The sequence below is a fragment of the Mesoplodon bidens genome, assembly GCF_964165515.1.
Source record: "Mesoplodon bidens genome assembly, chromosome: 8".
In the NCBI taxonomy this organism is placed as follows: domain Eukaryota; kingdom Metazoa; phylum Chordata; class Mammalia; order Artiodactyla; family Ziphiidae; genus Mesoplodon; species Mesoplodon bidens.
Window position 1 is genome coordinate 65,922,169 of NC_138165.1, and position 17,631 is coordinate 65,939,799.

At 38.1% G+C, this 17,631-nt stretch overlaps 1 protein-coding gene across 2 annotated transcripts in view; it reads left to right on the forward strand.

Moving 5' to 3' along the window:
* Positions 1 to 17,631, forward strand: part of ITGAV (integrin subunit alpha V) — a 93,616-nt gene that overhangs the window by 28,202 nt on the left and 47,783 nt on the right. For both annotated transcript variants that reach the window (XM_081242102.1, XM_081242103.1), the window contains exons 3-6: positions 4,546 to 4,637; positions 7,068 to 7,182; positions 13,026 to 13,087; positions 15,076 to 15,121. In XM_081242102.1, coding sequence (XP_081098228.1) covers positions 4,546 to 4,637; positions 7,068 to 7,182; positions 13,026 to 13,087; positions 15,076 to 15,121 — 315 coding nt within the window. The remainder of the gene's footprint in view (positions 1 to 4,545; positions 4,638 to 7,067; positions 7,183 to 13,025; positions 13,088 to 15,075; positions 15,122 to 17,631) is intronic.

Here is a 17,631-nt window from a genome sequence, read left to right on the forward strand (position 1 = left end):
GTAGATGTGACTTTGAGGGAATATGTAAGTCTCTTAAATCAAAATAGAAATATTCCTAAACTTGAAACTGAAGGAGATACAGGGGGTTGATTAAATAAACTGCTGTATAGCTATGTAATGTTGTACTCAACGACAATGAAAACGGTGCTGTAGGTCTACTCTTACTGACATATTGTTAGAGGGAAAAAAGTATATACATTTATATATATAGTAATAGCTTGAATTTTTGTTAATATTGGCTTAAAATATCTACTTTGCATAAAAGGATATGCATGTATTCCTAAAACAAGTGTTTAAGAATAGACACCAAAATGTGAGCAGAGGATATTTCTTTATGGTGGGATGGTGGTATTTAGATTCATCTTTACATATGGCTTTATTTTGTGTTTTATGTTTTCATTTGTTTTGTAATATTTTTAATGATTATTATTAGAGTAAGTATAATAAAGAGTGCAAATAAAGAGAAATAGAAGATATTCTGTTGTTGGCCTTATAGTACATAATATCTGTACTTGCTAACTGCTGTACTTTTATCTTGAAAAATTTTAAACTTACAGAAAATTTGAAACTGTAATACAATGAACAATATACCCTTCACCTAGATTCAAGTGTTCTTGCAGACATTGTGAAACTTTCCCTCAAAACACTTCAGCAGGCAGTTCCTCATAACTGGGACTTCCCCTTATATAACCACAGTACTATCATCATCACATACTAGAAATATGTCATTATTATAATACTGTTATCTAATAAAGTCCATTGTAACTTGAAAAATTTCTTCAGACACAAGATTCAATCAAGGATCACATCTTGCATTGGGTTGCCATAGATTGTTCTCTTTTAATTGTGAATCTTACTTTTTTTGTCTTTCATGACATTGATATTTTTGAGGAAACTATACCGGGTGTCTTGTAGGCAGGAATATTGTATTGGCAAGAATATAGTGATGTTGGGTCTGCGTGTCTTTTTTTTTTTTTAACAAATAAATAAATAAATAAATAAATAAATTTATTTATTTATTTATTTATTTATTTATTTATTTATTTATGGCTGTGTTGGGTCTTCGTTGTTGTGCACAGGCTCTCTCTAGTTGCGGCAAGCGGGGGCTACTCTTCGTTGTGTTGCATGGGCTCCTGATTGCGGTGGCTTCTCTTGTTGCGGAGCACGGGCTCCTGGTGCGCAGGCTTCAGTAGTTGCAGCATGTGGGTTCAGTAGTTGCGGCACACGGACTCTAGAGCGCAGGGTCAGTAGTTGTGGTGCATGGGCTTAGTTGCTCCACGGCATGTGGGATCTTGCCAGACCAGGGATCGAACCCGTGTGCCCTGCATTGGCAGGTGGATTCTCAACCACTGTGCCACCAGGGAAGTCCCTACATCTCTCTCTCTTTTTTCTGAATCGAAGTTTTAGAGTATGAGGAAATACATGGAGTCTTAAATTAGTTTGAGTACCACCTCTCTAATATGGTACTTTCATTCATGGAAGATTTCCTCTAATGTAGAAAAGTTTTGCTTCTGCTTTGACATCTTTAGGGTCTTGCTGAAAAGGCTGTTTTAAATGAAAGCAGAAGCAGGAGGTAGCAGTTGTGATAATGCTGTACTTTTTGTTCAGATACATTAGATCATAAAGTCAGTTCCCTCAGGCTAAGCTTACCTGAGTTTATCATGATGCTTATGGTCTCAAGGGACAATGAATAGAAGTGAATCCCTCCAAACACCGACTGTTTCACTGTATTTCTCCTGCTTCATTAATGTAAGGGGGGAAAATGCCTTTATTTCCTTTGTAGAAAAGAATAGAATAGAAAGCCAGTAACACAGTGAGAGAACACAGTTAGCTTGCAGTGGAATTTTTAAAAAATCCTATTAAATAACTTGTAAACATATATTTTATGGCTAAAATCCTTGAAAAAACTATTAATTGAATCCAATTCTTCCAAGGGCTGAGCTTCTTTGTAGTTGTAGGTTAGTCCATTTTGGATATAGCATTTTGTTTTTAGAACATATATTACTCAAACTGTGCTAGGCTATACTGCAGTAGCAACATGGTTTTGTTTTGTTTTTTTAATATACAAACAAATACCCAGATCTCAATCACTTAAAAAAGGATAATTTCTTGCTCATGTCATCATCTTGTGTGGGTCATTTGGCTATTCTTGGTGGTTTAGAAACTTGGACTGAGGCTACTTCCATTAAGGGATTCCACACCATCTATTCTTTCAACCTCATGGCTGGGAGAAAGAAAACATGGAGAATACATATCCACTGTTTTTGTTTTATTTTGTTTTTTAAAATGAAATTACAATTTGAGATTTCACATATAAGTGATATAATGAAATGTTTGTCTTTCTGTGTCTGGCTTATTTCACTTAGCATAATGTCTTCTAGGTCCATCCATGTTGGTGCACATGGTAGGATTTCTTTTCTTAAGGTTGAATAATATTCCATTTTAATTATATACCACATTTTCTTTTTTTCATTCAGTTGACCATAGACATTTAGGTTGCTTCACACCTTGACTATTGTGAATAATGCTTCGGTGAACATGGTAGTACAGAGATCTCTTCAAGGTAGTGGTATCATTTCCTTCAGATATATACCTGGAGTGGGATTGCTGGATCATACAATAGTTCTGTCTTTAATTTCTTGAGTAGCCTCCCTACTGTTTTCCATAATGGCTGCACCAATTTACATTGCCAGCCAACAGTGTATCAGGATTCCCTTTTCTCCACATCTTCTGACAATAGCCTTCTTAATTGATATGAGATGATATCTTATTGTGGTTTTGATTTGCATTTCCTTGATGACTACTGAACTCATATCCACTCTTAACTGACTTGAATTGGAAGGGAGACATGCCACTTCTGCTCTTAGCAGAACTCATTTTATTGATAAAAATGAGTTATGTGGCTTTAACCTAACTACGGGAGGATGGGAAATGTAAGGGAGCACGTGAACTGTTAGGTGATCTATAGGTCACTGATGTGTGAGGTCGGCATGTGAACACAGGCTTCAAAGGCAAGCCAGCTACTGTTGGGAAACCTTGATTCACATGGTAAAAGGCAAGTACTAGCTAGTTTGTTCCTCCTTCCTCCCTCCCTTTACTAGTAAATGGTGCCTTTGTGACCACTGACAAAAAACAGTGAGTGGTGTTTAGACTACAGATAGAGGACTTTGGAAATAGACATGTTAAAATTTTTTTGCAAAACAATGAAAATGTTCAAAGAATAGCACAACTAATATGTTAACACCTTGCATCTTGCCTAGATGACGTCTGGCATTATTGAAATGATCATTAATTATGTATAACTCTTCAATTGGTCTTAAGTCCTCAGAATGGAAATGAATAACCATAAGCACTACCTTAGATGGGTGGGGTTTAGGGAGTAGATTTAACCAAACCTTTTGATGATATTAACATGTTGGCTGGCATTCTTAAAATTGACACTTGTCTGATGTATTTGTCCAATACAGTTATTGAAATATATGTTTATAAGGAATGATTATTATAAACAGATTTTAAGAGGAACAGACTGGACTTTAAAAATAGTCTCTCCTTCCCCAAATACTTTATGCATATATTTCTGTAATTTTTTCATTGACCAGATCAAGAGCTTTCTCATAGAAAAGATTTTTTTTTTTTTTTTTTTTTTTTTGCGGTACGCGGGCCTCTCACTGTTGTGGCCTCTGCCGTTGCGGAGCACAGGCTCCGGACGCACAGGCTCAGCGGCCATGGCTCACGGACCCAACTGCTCCACAGCACGTGGGATCCTCCCGGACCGGGGCACGAACCCGTGTCCCCTGCATCGGCAGGCAGACTCTCAACCACTGCGCCACCAGGGAAGCCCTGGAAAAGATTTTTATCTTTATCTTTTTAAATCTACAGTGCTTTACATGAGTACCTGGTATATCAGGAATAATTTCCTCAATAATGTAGGCTGAAAAATAAATGTTTGCATGTAGTGTGCCAAATCGAATTCTTTTTCCAACCAGCCAAATAATGTCTTCTGGATTCTGACTCACGTTATAATGTCATTGGTAAGATCTTAGTCTTTTACTAAGTGTTAGTGTAGTGTTAGCTAAGTGTTTTACTAAGTCTTTAGTCTTTTACTAAGTGTTAGCTAGTGTTCTGTAAAGGTGTTTCATAGCCTTCTATTTTTGTAAATATCTTCATGCCACAGAAAGAACTTCTGGGAGTACAGAAGGTAATCATAAGTGTTTGTTTAATAGTTAATTTTCTTACAATTTAGCAACTGGAAAATTTCACATACTCTTTCACTTCTGCATTATGATAATTGGTAGTATTACTAACAAATCTGAGACACTTCTAAGTCATCCTGTACTTTATTTTTTCTGATTAGTTGAAAATCCCCAATGTGTGTAAAGTATATGAGATAAATAGCCAGTGTACTATTTGATTAATCAAAGGCACACTAGTCATAAACCCAGTTGGATTGAAAGAAACTATGTTATACTAAGTAAGAATATTTTGTTTCTCACCCCTCACAGTTTTTTTAAAAATTATTTTTTAACTTAATTTATTTTATTTTAGGCAATAGAGATTATGCCAAGGATGATCCGTTGGAGTTTAAGTCCCATCAGTGGTTTGGAGCATCTGTGAGGTCAAAACAGGATAAAATTTTGGTAAGTGTTTTAGATATTTAATAAGTTAACTTTAGTCAATTTATGTGGGAAAACAGGAAGTTTTATGCTTGTGCTAAAGGGCAGAGAGTTTAATCAGGTAACTTAGCTCTGATCAAAGGCCACCCCTTCTAAGGATACCCTCTCTCTCACCCTTCACAGACTTGGCTTTTGCTACTTTCACCTTCATTCCTACATTGTCCATTTTTTTTTGCCCTACTCGATGGTTCCCATCAGTTTGTTTCTATCCAGCCAGGTTTAGGAATAGTGTGCCTTTGTTAATCAAATGCCCTTGTACCTCCTCTTCTTACAAATAAAACACCCCTGCCTTTGCCTCATCGTCCCCTCTGCTACAGTCCCCTTCCTTTGCTCCCCTTTTCAAACACTTGTTGAAAGTGGTTTCTATAGTAACCATCTCCACTTCCTCACTTCCCATCCTCTTCCCAACCCCTCCTGTCAGGCTCAGGTAGGCATGGGCAAGGTCATTCTTGACTTGCGGGTCAAGAATACTTTTCTTGCCCCCTCAAAACCATTCAACAAGGTCATTTGACCCATGCTTTTTGAAATACTTTTCTTTCCTTGCCTCCTGGGACTCTGTACTTTTCTGGTTTTCCCCTTTACCGCTGGTTGCTCTTTTGCCATCTCCTTTAACAGCTCTACTGCTCAGCTTCTAAATGTTGAGGTGTGTCTGAGCTTTGTTCTGGGCCCTTGTCTTCAACTACACCTTTTACCTAGCTGCCCCTATCCTATCCTGTGGCTCTGAATACAATCTATATATCATAATCCCCAAATCTATAGCTCTAGCTCTTAATTCTCCTTGGATCTTTAGAAGTTGTATTTCCAAACTACCAATTTGACATTTCCATTTGTGTATCTCATATATGATTCAAAATGAATGTGGACCAAAATGGAACTGTTACCCTCCATCATAAAGGAAAAACCACAAAAATAAGTATTTCCATATAAACTTCCCCGTCTTATAGGCACGACTCTCTACCCCAAACACCAGCAAGCCCTGTCAGTTCTGTCTCCAGCTTCCGGAATATGTCCCACGGCCCTCAGTAAACCATCATCTCCACTATTTCTACCCTGTACCAAGCCATCGTTCCTCACCTGGGTCAGTGCAGTGGCTGTGCTCATCTCTCTGCTTCCTCTCTTGCCCCAGGTACAACCCATTCTTTATAGAAGGACCAGAGTGAACCAGAGCATTTCACCTGCCTGATTCAAACAGTCAAGCAGCTTTTCATCACTCTCAGGGTACAAATCTCATGCTCATCCTGGTTTTTATAAGCATCTGCATAATCCAGTCACCAGCTGCTGTCTCTTTGGTATCATCTCACTCCACCTCACATGTGTAGCTATACTAGTCTTTTTATTCCTTCCATACCAAGTCATTTCAGTTAGATCCTTAGTGTTTGTCCCTCTGCCTATCTTATGCTCATCTTACTGCTTTTCACTTGGGCTGGCTCCTTGTCATTCTGATTTCAGCTCTACTTTCATTTCCTCAGAGAGCCCTTCCCTATTTTAACTACTTGCATAGTATTTATTATTTTCTTCTTTTTTCCATCGGATTGTGGGGCATCGGGGAAGGATTTGTTTAGGAAGTGAAATTTCGGCAGAGCTTCAAACAATGTGTCAAATTTTAGCAATTGGAGGTGAAGGGAGAGGTTGAGAATGGTGGCATTCTGGGCAGAAGGAGGTACAAGGAAGCAAAAATATGCAGAAGTGGCAAATACTCCACTCTGGAACATCAGGTACATGTAGAGAAGTGGCAGTGATTTCTTACTTTTAGTTTTTAGGGTAAATATAAAATAGCCCAGTGTTATCTGCGTGTTTGTATTAAAATGTTTTGCTTCAAAGGATATTATAGAAAATTCATGGAATTTTTTCCAGCAAATTAAATCGTTATACTTTGGTAGATTACTATGCTGTTAAAAAACATGTATTCTACCACTTTTACATGGTGTTGAAGTCTATAACTCTGAAAGTAAAAAGGTCATAGTTTATTTGGAAAGTAAATAAATAAGCACTGCAAATTCTTTTACTCTCTTCTTACTTGATAAATTATTTGCTTTATAACTTAGGGATATACTCTACACACATGAGAGTGTTATTTAGTTAAAATATTGATTTGGTCTGTGCCCTTCAGTTTAGCACCTAACGTCAAGAAGGGTGCTACTCAAAATAATGATTTTGCTATTTTGAAAAAAAAAAATACCTAGACTACAAATATGGCCTTTAGAAGCATATGAGAAGAGTACTTTAAAAATCTTTATCCACTACTGTGATAAGGAATTTAAGGTAAAGGATAGGTTTGATTAATTTTTATAAATGCTTATAAAGGGATATTGTAATCTGATGTAGTATAGATTATATGAAACACTAATTTTTTTCAGAGAATTTTTATGTGTGGACTACCCCCTTTGATTACAGGCCTGTGCCCCGCTGTACCACTGGAGGACTGAAATGAAACAGGAGAGAGAGCCTGTTGGAACATGCTTTCTTCAGGATGGTACAAAGACTGTTGAGTATGCTCCATGCAGATCAAGTATGTATAGGAAATTGACCAGCTTTTACAAAGAGGTTTGGGAAGCCTAGGCTGTTAAAAAAGTGTGTGTGTGTGTGTGTGTGTGTGTGTTAAAATTTGTAGACATACGGTGCTGTTTGATGACAGCAAAATGAAGGCAATTTTATTAATGTAAAGAAATTTAGAATATGCAGTCAACAGGCTTATCTTTCTCCCTAAGAACTAGTTTTCATCTTCCTTGGTCAGTAATAACTAATATTTAATTTTGGAAATCTGCATTTTTAGTCACTGTTAGTCAGAAGGTGCTCCCCTGAGCTTCTCTAACAGAGATGCAGACCCCACAGCTAATGATTCTGATTCAGCAGGTCTGGGTCAGGCCTAGCTACCTTCATTTTTTTTTTTTTTTTGCGGTACGCGGGCCTCTCACTGTTGTGGCCTCTCCCGTTGCGGAGCACAGGCTCCGGACACGCAGGCTCAGCGGCCATGGCTCACGGGCCCAGCCGCTCCGCGGCATGTGGGATCTTCCCGGACCGGGGCACAAACCCATGTCCCCTGCATCGGCAGGCGGACTCTCAACCACTGCGCCACCAGGGAAGCCCTACCTTCATTTTTAACAGACTCTACAAGGTAATTCTGATGGATACCAAAATTTGAGAACTGCAGCTCTATATTAATAATGATGTTAAAAGTAAAAAAATAATTGTCATAAGGAGCCAGAGTTTTTATAGGAAGGTGAGACATTGGGCTCAGGATTCGGAGTCTGAATTTCCTTGCTTTTAATCTGTCTGTTTGTCAGTCTGTCGACTAAGCTCACTCCTCTTGATCTAAAAGATCTCACCCTGTTCTCTAATATTATTTGAAATTTCCAATGAAATTTATATTGTGACTAACGATGATTTTGAGCACTTGTAATTCTGTTTAAGCTTTTCCAAACTCTGTATACTTTTTCCTTCTTGGAGATAGCAGTCCTTTTGCTTCTCCACTATTGTTGAATTGGCCACCACTCCAGATCCTCTTTATATCAGAAACATAAAATAGCTTCTTGAAATGCAGTGTGGTGTTTATACCTGGAGCACTTTTTAGGCCATTACTTTTTCTGTTCCACTGGTCAACAGGTAGTGTAGTAGAGAGAATTAATAACAAAAGTACAACATGTAAGACTCTTATTGCTAGACATTTTTTCCATGTTAGGCAACTTGTGACACCAAAGGATCTATTTAGTCTTCAAAATTCTAAGCAGTTGAACCTCTGAGAAATTACAAAATGATTTCATTAAACACTTATTTCTTAGCCCACTGCCCTGGCCCTACTTGTTGTAAGTGGGAGGTAGACATGAAAAGAATGATACATACCCATAACCACTTTATTAGAGTAGGTCAGAAAGCACACCCTGCGAGAAGGGAGGAGGTGGGCAGCTGTATCCTCGGTGTCTGACCACACCACCTTCTGTTGGTGTTTTTCTCATAGTACTGTTGTCTTTGGTGGCATGTGGAAAATGTGAGGACTAAATTTGTGTTTTTAATTTCTGTATTGCAAAAATGTTCCTATGGTGAGAAGATAATTTCGTAGCTCTGAAGGATGAGCTAACCCTTGTGTGCCAGGCTTGTAACCTATTGTTTATGTAATGGACACACCTGTAAAATCACCTTTATTCTTTTCTGATACATATGGGAACTGAGATCCAGACAATTGAAGTCATTTTTTTCCTTACATCTTATGGTAGCGAGTGATCGAATGAGGATTTTAACCCAGGTCTGTCTTATTCCAAAGGAATCTTTTCCCTGTATTACTAACAATAGAAAATGTTTTCCATTTCTATTTCCTCTGTATTAAGCAAAACTTTTCTACAGAGAATACTGCTTTCAAAAGTGCAGGTTTGGGGCTTCCGTCGTGGTGCAGTGGTTGAGAGTCTGCCTGCCAATGCAGGGGACACGGGTTCGAGCCCTGGTCTGGGAAGATCCCACATACCGTGGAGCAACTGGGCCCGTGAGCCACAACTACTGAGCCTGCGCGTCTGGAGCCTGTGCTCCGCAACAAGAGAGGCCGAGATAGTGAGAGGCCCGCGCACCGCGATTAAGACTGGCCCCCGCTCGCCGCAACTAGAGAGGGCCGTCGCACAGAAACGAAGACCCAACACAGCAAAAATAAATAAATACATTTATTTAAAAAAAGTCACAGGACAAGGCAGCTCCCATTCTACAATTTAACAGCTTAGAATACTATGCACATGTCATGAAAATTGCTAAACATTAAAAGGGAAACACTTTAAAAAAAAAAAAGAAAAAAGTGCAGGTTTGGATAATTCCTGATGTAAGAGGACAAGAACCCTTCTGAAAACAAGCATTCTAACGATGATCCCTTGAGGATATACTGCCATGTTCAGCTAGTATTTTTCATCATTTTGCCTCTTCAGTAACGACCAGTTCTCTTCTTAACATGTATTTAAAGGATTAAGACTGCGTGATGTAGCTGCTCATAACGCTTTCACTTATTTGGTTTAAGCACAGACATTTTAACCTTATTTTCTGAAGTATTTAACATCCAAATCAGATCAGCAAACTATGGCTTGTGAGTCTGTTTTTGTAAATAAAGTTTTATTGGAACATAGCCACACCCATTTGTTTTCATGTTATCTCTAAAGGGAGAGTTGAGTCCTTGCCACAGAGACTGTCTAGCCCCTAAGCCTAAAACATTTATTACCTGGCCCTTTACAGAAGATGCTTGCTGATCCCCGATCTCAATAGTAATACCTCAAATATTAGAAAAAGCAGAGAGAACAATCTTAAAAAAATCAAAGTGAATGCCTTTCTTCCTAATAAGCTGGCTTTCGATATCTCTTGATCATTGTATGTACTTTAGGGCTCAACCTTTGAAGTATTAAGCTACCTGCAGGCCCAAGGTGCAAGGGGCAACCTGCCCAGAGAAGAACACTCAAGAGTGGGAATCTCAGAACTTGGGTTATATTCTTGCACGCTGCCAACAACCTGTATATCTGTAGTCATGGGTGATTCATCACTGGTAAAACGCTGATTTAGGCAAAAGACTTCAGAGGTGCAATTTTTGTATTTTATGTCTTCTTCATACTTCAATAAATTGTGTAACCCAATGGCTGATTTTACATGAGGCTGCCAGTTTTGTAGGGCTACATTGCCAACTTCTTGATAACTGCCTGTTTTGGTGGTGGTAGTTTGTGGGTTTTGTTGTTGTTCATTTGTCTGTTGTTTGCTTTCTTTTTTTTAACACCTTTATTGGAATATAATTGCTTTACAATGGTGTGTTAGGTTCTGCTTTATAACAAAATGAATCAGCTATACATATACATATACATATATCCCCATATCTCCTCCCTCTTGGGTCTCCCTCCCACCCTCCCTGTCGCTCTAGGTGGTCACAGAGCACTGAGCTAATCTCCCTGTGCTATGCAGCTGCTTCCCACTAGCTGTCTATTTTACGTCTAGTAGTATATATAAGTCCATGCCACTCTCTCATTTCATCTCAGTTTACCCTTAACCCTCCCTGTGTCCTCAAGTCCATTCTCTATGTCTGTGTCTTAATTCCTGTCCTGCCCCTAGGTTCTTCATAACCAATTTTTTTTTTTTTTTTAGATTCCATATATATGTGTTAGCATACGGTATTTGTTTTTCTCTTTCTGACTTACTTCACTCTGTATGACAGACTCTGGGTCCATCCACCTTGTGCTTTTGTTTTTAATGTGACCTATATGGATCTGTGGAATGTCACTCTATAAAAATTTACCTTATTACTGATTATGTTTGCTTTTGGCTTCTCATTACTGTATCTATGACCATTCTTGGCATTATACAATAGGCTAAATGTCTTTCTGTTCTAAAAGTGCCTGAACCACAAATCATATGATTTAAATACTCTTTCATCTCCATGCTCAGACTGAGTCTTTGTTCTTTCTGTCTACTTTCTGATGATAATGTTATTTGCACATAGATTTTTCTCAGTTATGATTTCTAGTTTGTTTTTCTTCCCCTTGATGGTTGCTTAGGGAATTATAAATGCACTGCTGGCTTGAGGTAGTGCAGCCTGGTGGTGTAGACACTCCTCACCTCAGATCCATGCTCTTTTATTTACTAGGTGGTTTACCATAGTCAAGTTCCTTAATTTCTGTGAGCCTCAGTTTTCTTATATGTAAATTGTGACTAATAATAGTATCTCTCATAGAATTGCTGTATAGATTTTAAAAGATTTTAAATGCTTTAGTAGAGTACTGGGCTCACAGTAAGGGCTTTTTAAACATTAGCTGTTCTTACTATCATAACCAATAACATTATTTATAATATTGTCAGGCTTAACAAATAGCAGAAATATTAATTGTCCATAGAAATAAAAACAAAAGCCTTCACTGAAATAGATTATAGTCAACATAAAATTCTTTACATTCGCACTGTTTAATAGGTACCTGTTAAAATTTTAAAGGACGGTTATGTTTCTAGCTGGATGTTCTGGGAAACCAAATAAAGTAGATAATTGTACAGTATGATAATCAAAAAAGGATGTCTTTATAAATAGCTTGAAATAGTTCCCCAGAGGCAACTCGAATAAAGGAAATAAACGGCTGACTTGAGGTCAGAGCAGAATTCCTTAGTATGATTCACCAGACACTGGAAGCCCCAGCCCTGCATTTTCCCATTGCCTCTTGGTTAGAAAAATTTACATTGGGGTAGCATTATACTCTTGAGGCTATTTTCTAAAAAAAAATTCTAAATTTAGATATTAAGTGTGTAATCTTGGGGCAGTTCCCAGGTTTTTAAATGGGTTCAAAATTTTAGATGGGAGTATTTGACAAAAATTCTTGCAAGTTGTCCTCATGACTGAAAGTAGATATTTTTGGTTCCTGTATTTGGGTGGCAAATACAGGAATACTATAGCAAAATTATTTCGATATTTTGACATTAACTACAAGAATTCCTTGATGACTGAAGAACAGCTGCTTTTCATTGTTGCTTATTATCCTCAAAATAAAACGAGGAAGGGTCTTCAGGCTCACTGTTACTTCTAGGTACAGTATTACTCATGATTAGAGTTAATTTATTATTAATTAGAGTTAATTATTATTGGCCAATTTAATAATTGAGTATAAAGGAGTAAAACAATTGAGTCTATTATCATTTGGAGAATACTTAAAAGTGTCATGTTTAAAAAAGTTGACTTTCTAAATGTGTTGTGAGAGTAGTTTTCGTATTTTGCTCATTGCAGAATATTAAATTAGGGTCTGGCCATCTCCCAAAATTCTGAACTACTTTTTTTCAGGTTTGTTGTTGTTGTTGGATATAAATGTATATATAGGAAATGTATGTATCAGGAATGTAGGTATCTCCTTATAAGTATTCATAATAACTTAGTGAAGACCTAACAACTGTAGGAGAGTAATAGTAAGAAATAGAAATTTCAGATTGGAGTTTTTAACTCAAAGATTACAACTCATCATTGTTTTATGAAATCAAAGTATGAGTCGTAACCAGTAATTTTTAAAAAATGGAATGACATGTGTGTATGTTGGGTTGTGTGGGCTATGATATAAACTATAATCTTGTGGGTTGTGGTTAAAAATAAAAAGTTTGAAATCCACCATCTTAGGTGATCTTTCTGTCCCCTGCTGACTGGTCCAGGTACTTTAATCTCTCTCTGTTGCCATTTCTGATTGATGGGTGCTGGTAAACATGCATACTAACTTTTTTAGAATGTGTTAATAACTCATTAAGTGCCTGAGTGAATGAACACTCTCAGAGGCCAGTACATTAGCTTACAGTTACAGTGATATCAGATTTTTCTCATGTTTTGTTTTGTGGTGTTTGTTTTGGGGTTTGTGTATATTTCCAATCTTTTTATTTTAGAAAATATTGATGCTGATGGACAGGGATTTTGTCAAGGAGGATTCAGCATTGATTTTACTAAAGTAAGTTCTCATTTAAGACTGAATGAAATGCAGATCTACCTTATTATCTAATTACATGGTTAAAAATTAACTGGTTACTACTTCAGATTCTCTATAACTATTACCTGTTTTATGAAAACAGCTAATAAAAATGACCCATGCATTTTGATATCCGTTGCTTTATATTATTCTCTCCCTAGGAGACATTGCTTGTTTGAAATAGACATCAAAATGGAATGAAAGACAGTAGAAAATCTCCTGAGTAGAAGATAGATAGCTGTTATGACTTAATATTAATATTAGAATTTCCAGTTGGATAAATTTATAGACTATTAAACCTTTCTATTTTTGACTGAAATTGAGTTTTTGTAAAAGCTAGCAATGGGAGCTTTCTTACAAAATCAGAGTTTAGTTACATAAAAGTTGAAAAACATGCTTATTTGCCATCTATTATGTGCCTACAGGCAACAAGTAAAGTTGAAGCAATTTAATTATTGTAAGAAATCTCATATGCAGGGCTCTATGTATTTTTAACTAAGCTGATATGTTCTCTAGAGTTGATAGTTTTTAATCTATTTTTTAAAAATAAGAATTCCATTTATATTTTCAAAGGAAATTTTTCTTAAGTACTTTTCTTTATGTAATTTTCTTTTGTGTGTGGGGTTTTTTTTGTGGGATATATGAACATTTTGAATATCAAATTGAGACTATTAATTACTCCTAGAGAAGTCTCAAAAATACATTGCTTGGTTAAAAGTAGAGCTTCCTTAGAAAGCTTAATATGGCTTTCTTAGAAAACGCAAACAGAAGTGCCTTAAATTTATTAAAACAACAGAAACTATAATCATGATTCAGAAAAACTAATAAAGCATTTTATTTTTTTAAATTTGTATTTTATCTCTATTAAAAATTTTTTTCTAGATTAGGTACTGGTAATTATAGTTCACTCTCCTTATTAAGTAATTGATTTTAATTCACTCAATTTGAAATTCATAATTCAAAACTTATTCATAATTACTTATAATTTAAAATTTAAGGAAGCAAAACAAAGAGAGGTAAAGTATATTAATGCATATTAGGTTTCAACTCATGATGTGTTTTCAAATAGGTGTTGTATTAAAGCAAAAAGTGTCCTTATTTTCTGTACTTATGCCAGTACAACTATAGCCCCAGAAATATTCCCATACTGTGAACAGTCATTGCTATATTAACTGTTTGCTTTCTTCAACTCATTTCTGAAAAATGGTGTCATTTTAAAGCAGACAACTTAGAAATATCTTTTACATAGCCATGGCCAGAGGTTGTTGAAAACTTGAAAGGCTATATGTCCATTTGGAGAGAGAAAAATTTTCTCTTACCTCCAGCAAGAGGAAATTTTAAAAATATTATGTTCAAACACTAACTACCTTGAATTAGGTACTTATAATTTGTTACAGATGTAAGAAATGCTAGTCAAGTATAATTTGTATATATAATATACCCTGAAAAATTTACCCTGTAACCTCACTCTTGTTTAGATATGCAGGACACTAAAATTTTTCCTTTAGCTGAAAATTTTTTAATGATTATTAGAAAGGAAATTTGCCTGTGTAGTCACAAAGGTAATATACAGAATTAAGGAGTGACTTTTTTTCTTACTGTAACCAATAATACTATGCTGATGGCACTTCATATCGAGTGTGTGAAGCAGCCAAGACGTACGAATCTATATGTATATATATGTTTGTATATTTTCACATATTAAGTGAACATATTATAAGTTTCCTTTTTGATATTTATTGCATTGTGTTTTAGAAAAAGTATAGTGAAAACTACTGAATTAGATGAGTTTAAGACTTATAATTTTGTTTGCTTTAATATGTATGTTTAATACATGCATATAATATTTGCATATATATGTCATATATACATATATACTTGTATATATAGCTTTTATGTTTATTACATTGCTCTCCATTTTTAAAGCTACCTGTTTTAAAATATGTATCTTTTTGTTTGATTTAATCTAGGCTGACAGAGTACTTCTTGGTGGTCCTGGTAGCTTTTATTGGCAAGGTAGGTTAATCTTTTAAAAACTACCCAATAATGACTGTGTTTCAGACTCATCTGGTTTATCATGTGCCTATGAGACTTTTCAAATTATTTTAAACAAAGAAATGGAAAAATAAAATTTAAATGTATAATCACTATCTTTGTATAAATTGTATAAAAATTGTATACAGTTTTTTTTAAAAGGACTATAACATCATATAAGGTGTATATAAAATATATAAATATATAACATAATATATAACCTATATAATATATATATATTCCTAGTAGAAAATAAACTGAATAGTTTAAAAGTAAATTATAAAGTAAATTAATAAAATAATTTATTTTTATTGTTTATGATATGTACTTTTTCATCTCTGTACTTTAGAGGAATTGATGTAATTAAGCATTAGGAAGTGTGTGGAACTGATTTGTAATAGGTAAATTGTGGCCTTCCAAAAGCTCATGGTTTTAAACTTAATTTGAATTTGCACATTACAATATTTAAATGGTTATTTTCTCATTAATCACTGACATCAAGAATGATTTCTGGTCGGAGCGCAGGGAGAGGACTGGGGCTGGCGGCAGGAAGAGAGCCTGAAGGGGTTAGTGCACCACGGCTAGCCCGGAGGGAGTCCAGGGAAAGGGTCTGGAGCTGCTGAAGAGGCAAGAGACTTTTTTCCCTTTTGTTTCCTGGTGCGCGAGGAGAGGGCATTAAGAGGGCTGCTTGGGGAAGCGCCGGAGACAGGCACGAGCCGCGGGTAAGGCACGGACCTCGGAGACGGGCGTGGGCCGCCGCCGCCGCCGCCGCCCGCTGCCGCCGCCCGCCGCCGCCGCCCGCCGCCGCGGCCCGCCGCCGCCGCCGCCGCCCGCCGCGGCCCGCCGCCGCCGCTGCTGCCGCCGCCGCGGGGCCTGTGTGCGAGCGCGGGCCACTGTCCGCCCCGCCTTCCGGGGGGCCTGTGCACCCCGCCACTGCCGGGGTCCCCGAGACCCGGGGACGGCTTTCCCGGGAAAGCGCACGGAGCGCCACGGGCTGCTGCAACGTCACGCCGGCCTCTGCCGCCGCAGGCCCGCCCCACACTGCGCGCCCCTCCCTCCCCTCTGCCCGAGTGAGCCAGAGCCCCCGAATCAGCGGCTCCTTTAAACCCGTCCTGTCTGAGCGAAGAACGGACGCCCTCCGGCGACCTACGCGCAGAGGCGGGGCCAGGTCCAAGGCTGAGACCCGGGAGCTGTGAGAGCAGAGGCAGGGAAATCTCTCTGTGCAGCCTCGGAGGCAGCGGATTAAAGCTCCACGGTCCATTTGATGTGCCCTGCGTCTGTGGAGTGCATGAATGGACAGCGAATCATCCCAAATTGAGGAAGTGGACTTTGAGGACAAGATTTAAGACTTTCCCGCCTTTTCCTCTTTTTACAACGAATTATTCCAAATTAAGGAGGTGGACTTAGAGAGCAAGATTTCAGACTTCTCGCCCTTTTCCTCTTTTTACAACGAATTATCCCAAATTGAGGAGGTGGACTTGGAGAGCAAGATTTTTGATTTTTCCCCCTGCTCTCTTTTTGTGAATGTGTATGTGTAATCTTCTGTGTAAGATTCTCTCTGTATAGCTTTGCTTCCACCATATGTCTCAGGGTTCTATCGGTCCGGTTTTTTTTTTTTTTTTTTTTTCAATAATTACTTTCTAATTTTAATAACGCTACTATATTTCATACTTTATTCTATTTTACTTTACCTGCTCTTTCTTTTTTTCCTACTCTCCCTTCCTCCCTCCCTCCCTCCGCTCCTCCTTTCCTTCTTTCTTTTTCTTTCCTCCCTCCCACCCTTCTTCTTTCCACTTTCTTTTTCTTTCCTTCCTCCCTCCCTCCTGTCTTTCTTCCTTTCCTTCCTCCCTCCCTCCCTCCTTTCTTTCCTTCTTTCTTTCCATCCTTCCTCCCTCCCTCCCTCCTTTCTTTCTTCCTTCCTTCCTTCCTTCCTTTCTTCCCTTCTTCCTTTCTTTCCCTCTCTCTTTCTTTCTTCTACTAATTCTTTCTTTCTACTTTTTCTCCCTGTTACTCTGAGCCGGGTGGATGAAAGGCTCTTGGTGCTGCAGCCAGGAGCCAGTGCTGTGCCTCTGAAGTGGGAGAGCCAACTTCAGGACACGGGTCCACAAGAGACCTCCCAGCTCCACATAATATCAAGCAGCGAAAATCTCCCAGAGATCTCCATCCCAACACCAGCACCCAGCTTCAGTCAACGACCAGCAAGCTACAGTGCGGGTCACCCTATGCCAAGCAACTAGCAAGGCAGGAACACAACCCCACCCATTAGCAGAGAGGCTACCTAAAAACATAATAAGGCCATAGGCACCCCAAAACACACCACCAGACGTGGACCTGTCCACCAGAAAGACAAGATCGAGCCTCAACCACCAGAGCACAGGAATTAGTCCCCCCCACCAGGAAGCCTACACAACCTACTGAAACAACCTTAGCCACTGGGGTCAGACACCAAAAACAACGGGAACTACGAATCTGCAGCCGGCAAAAAGGAGACC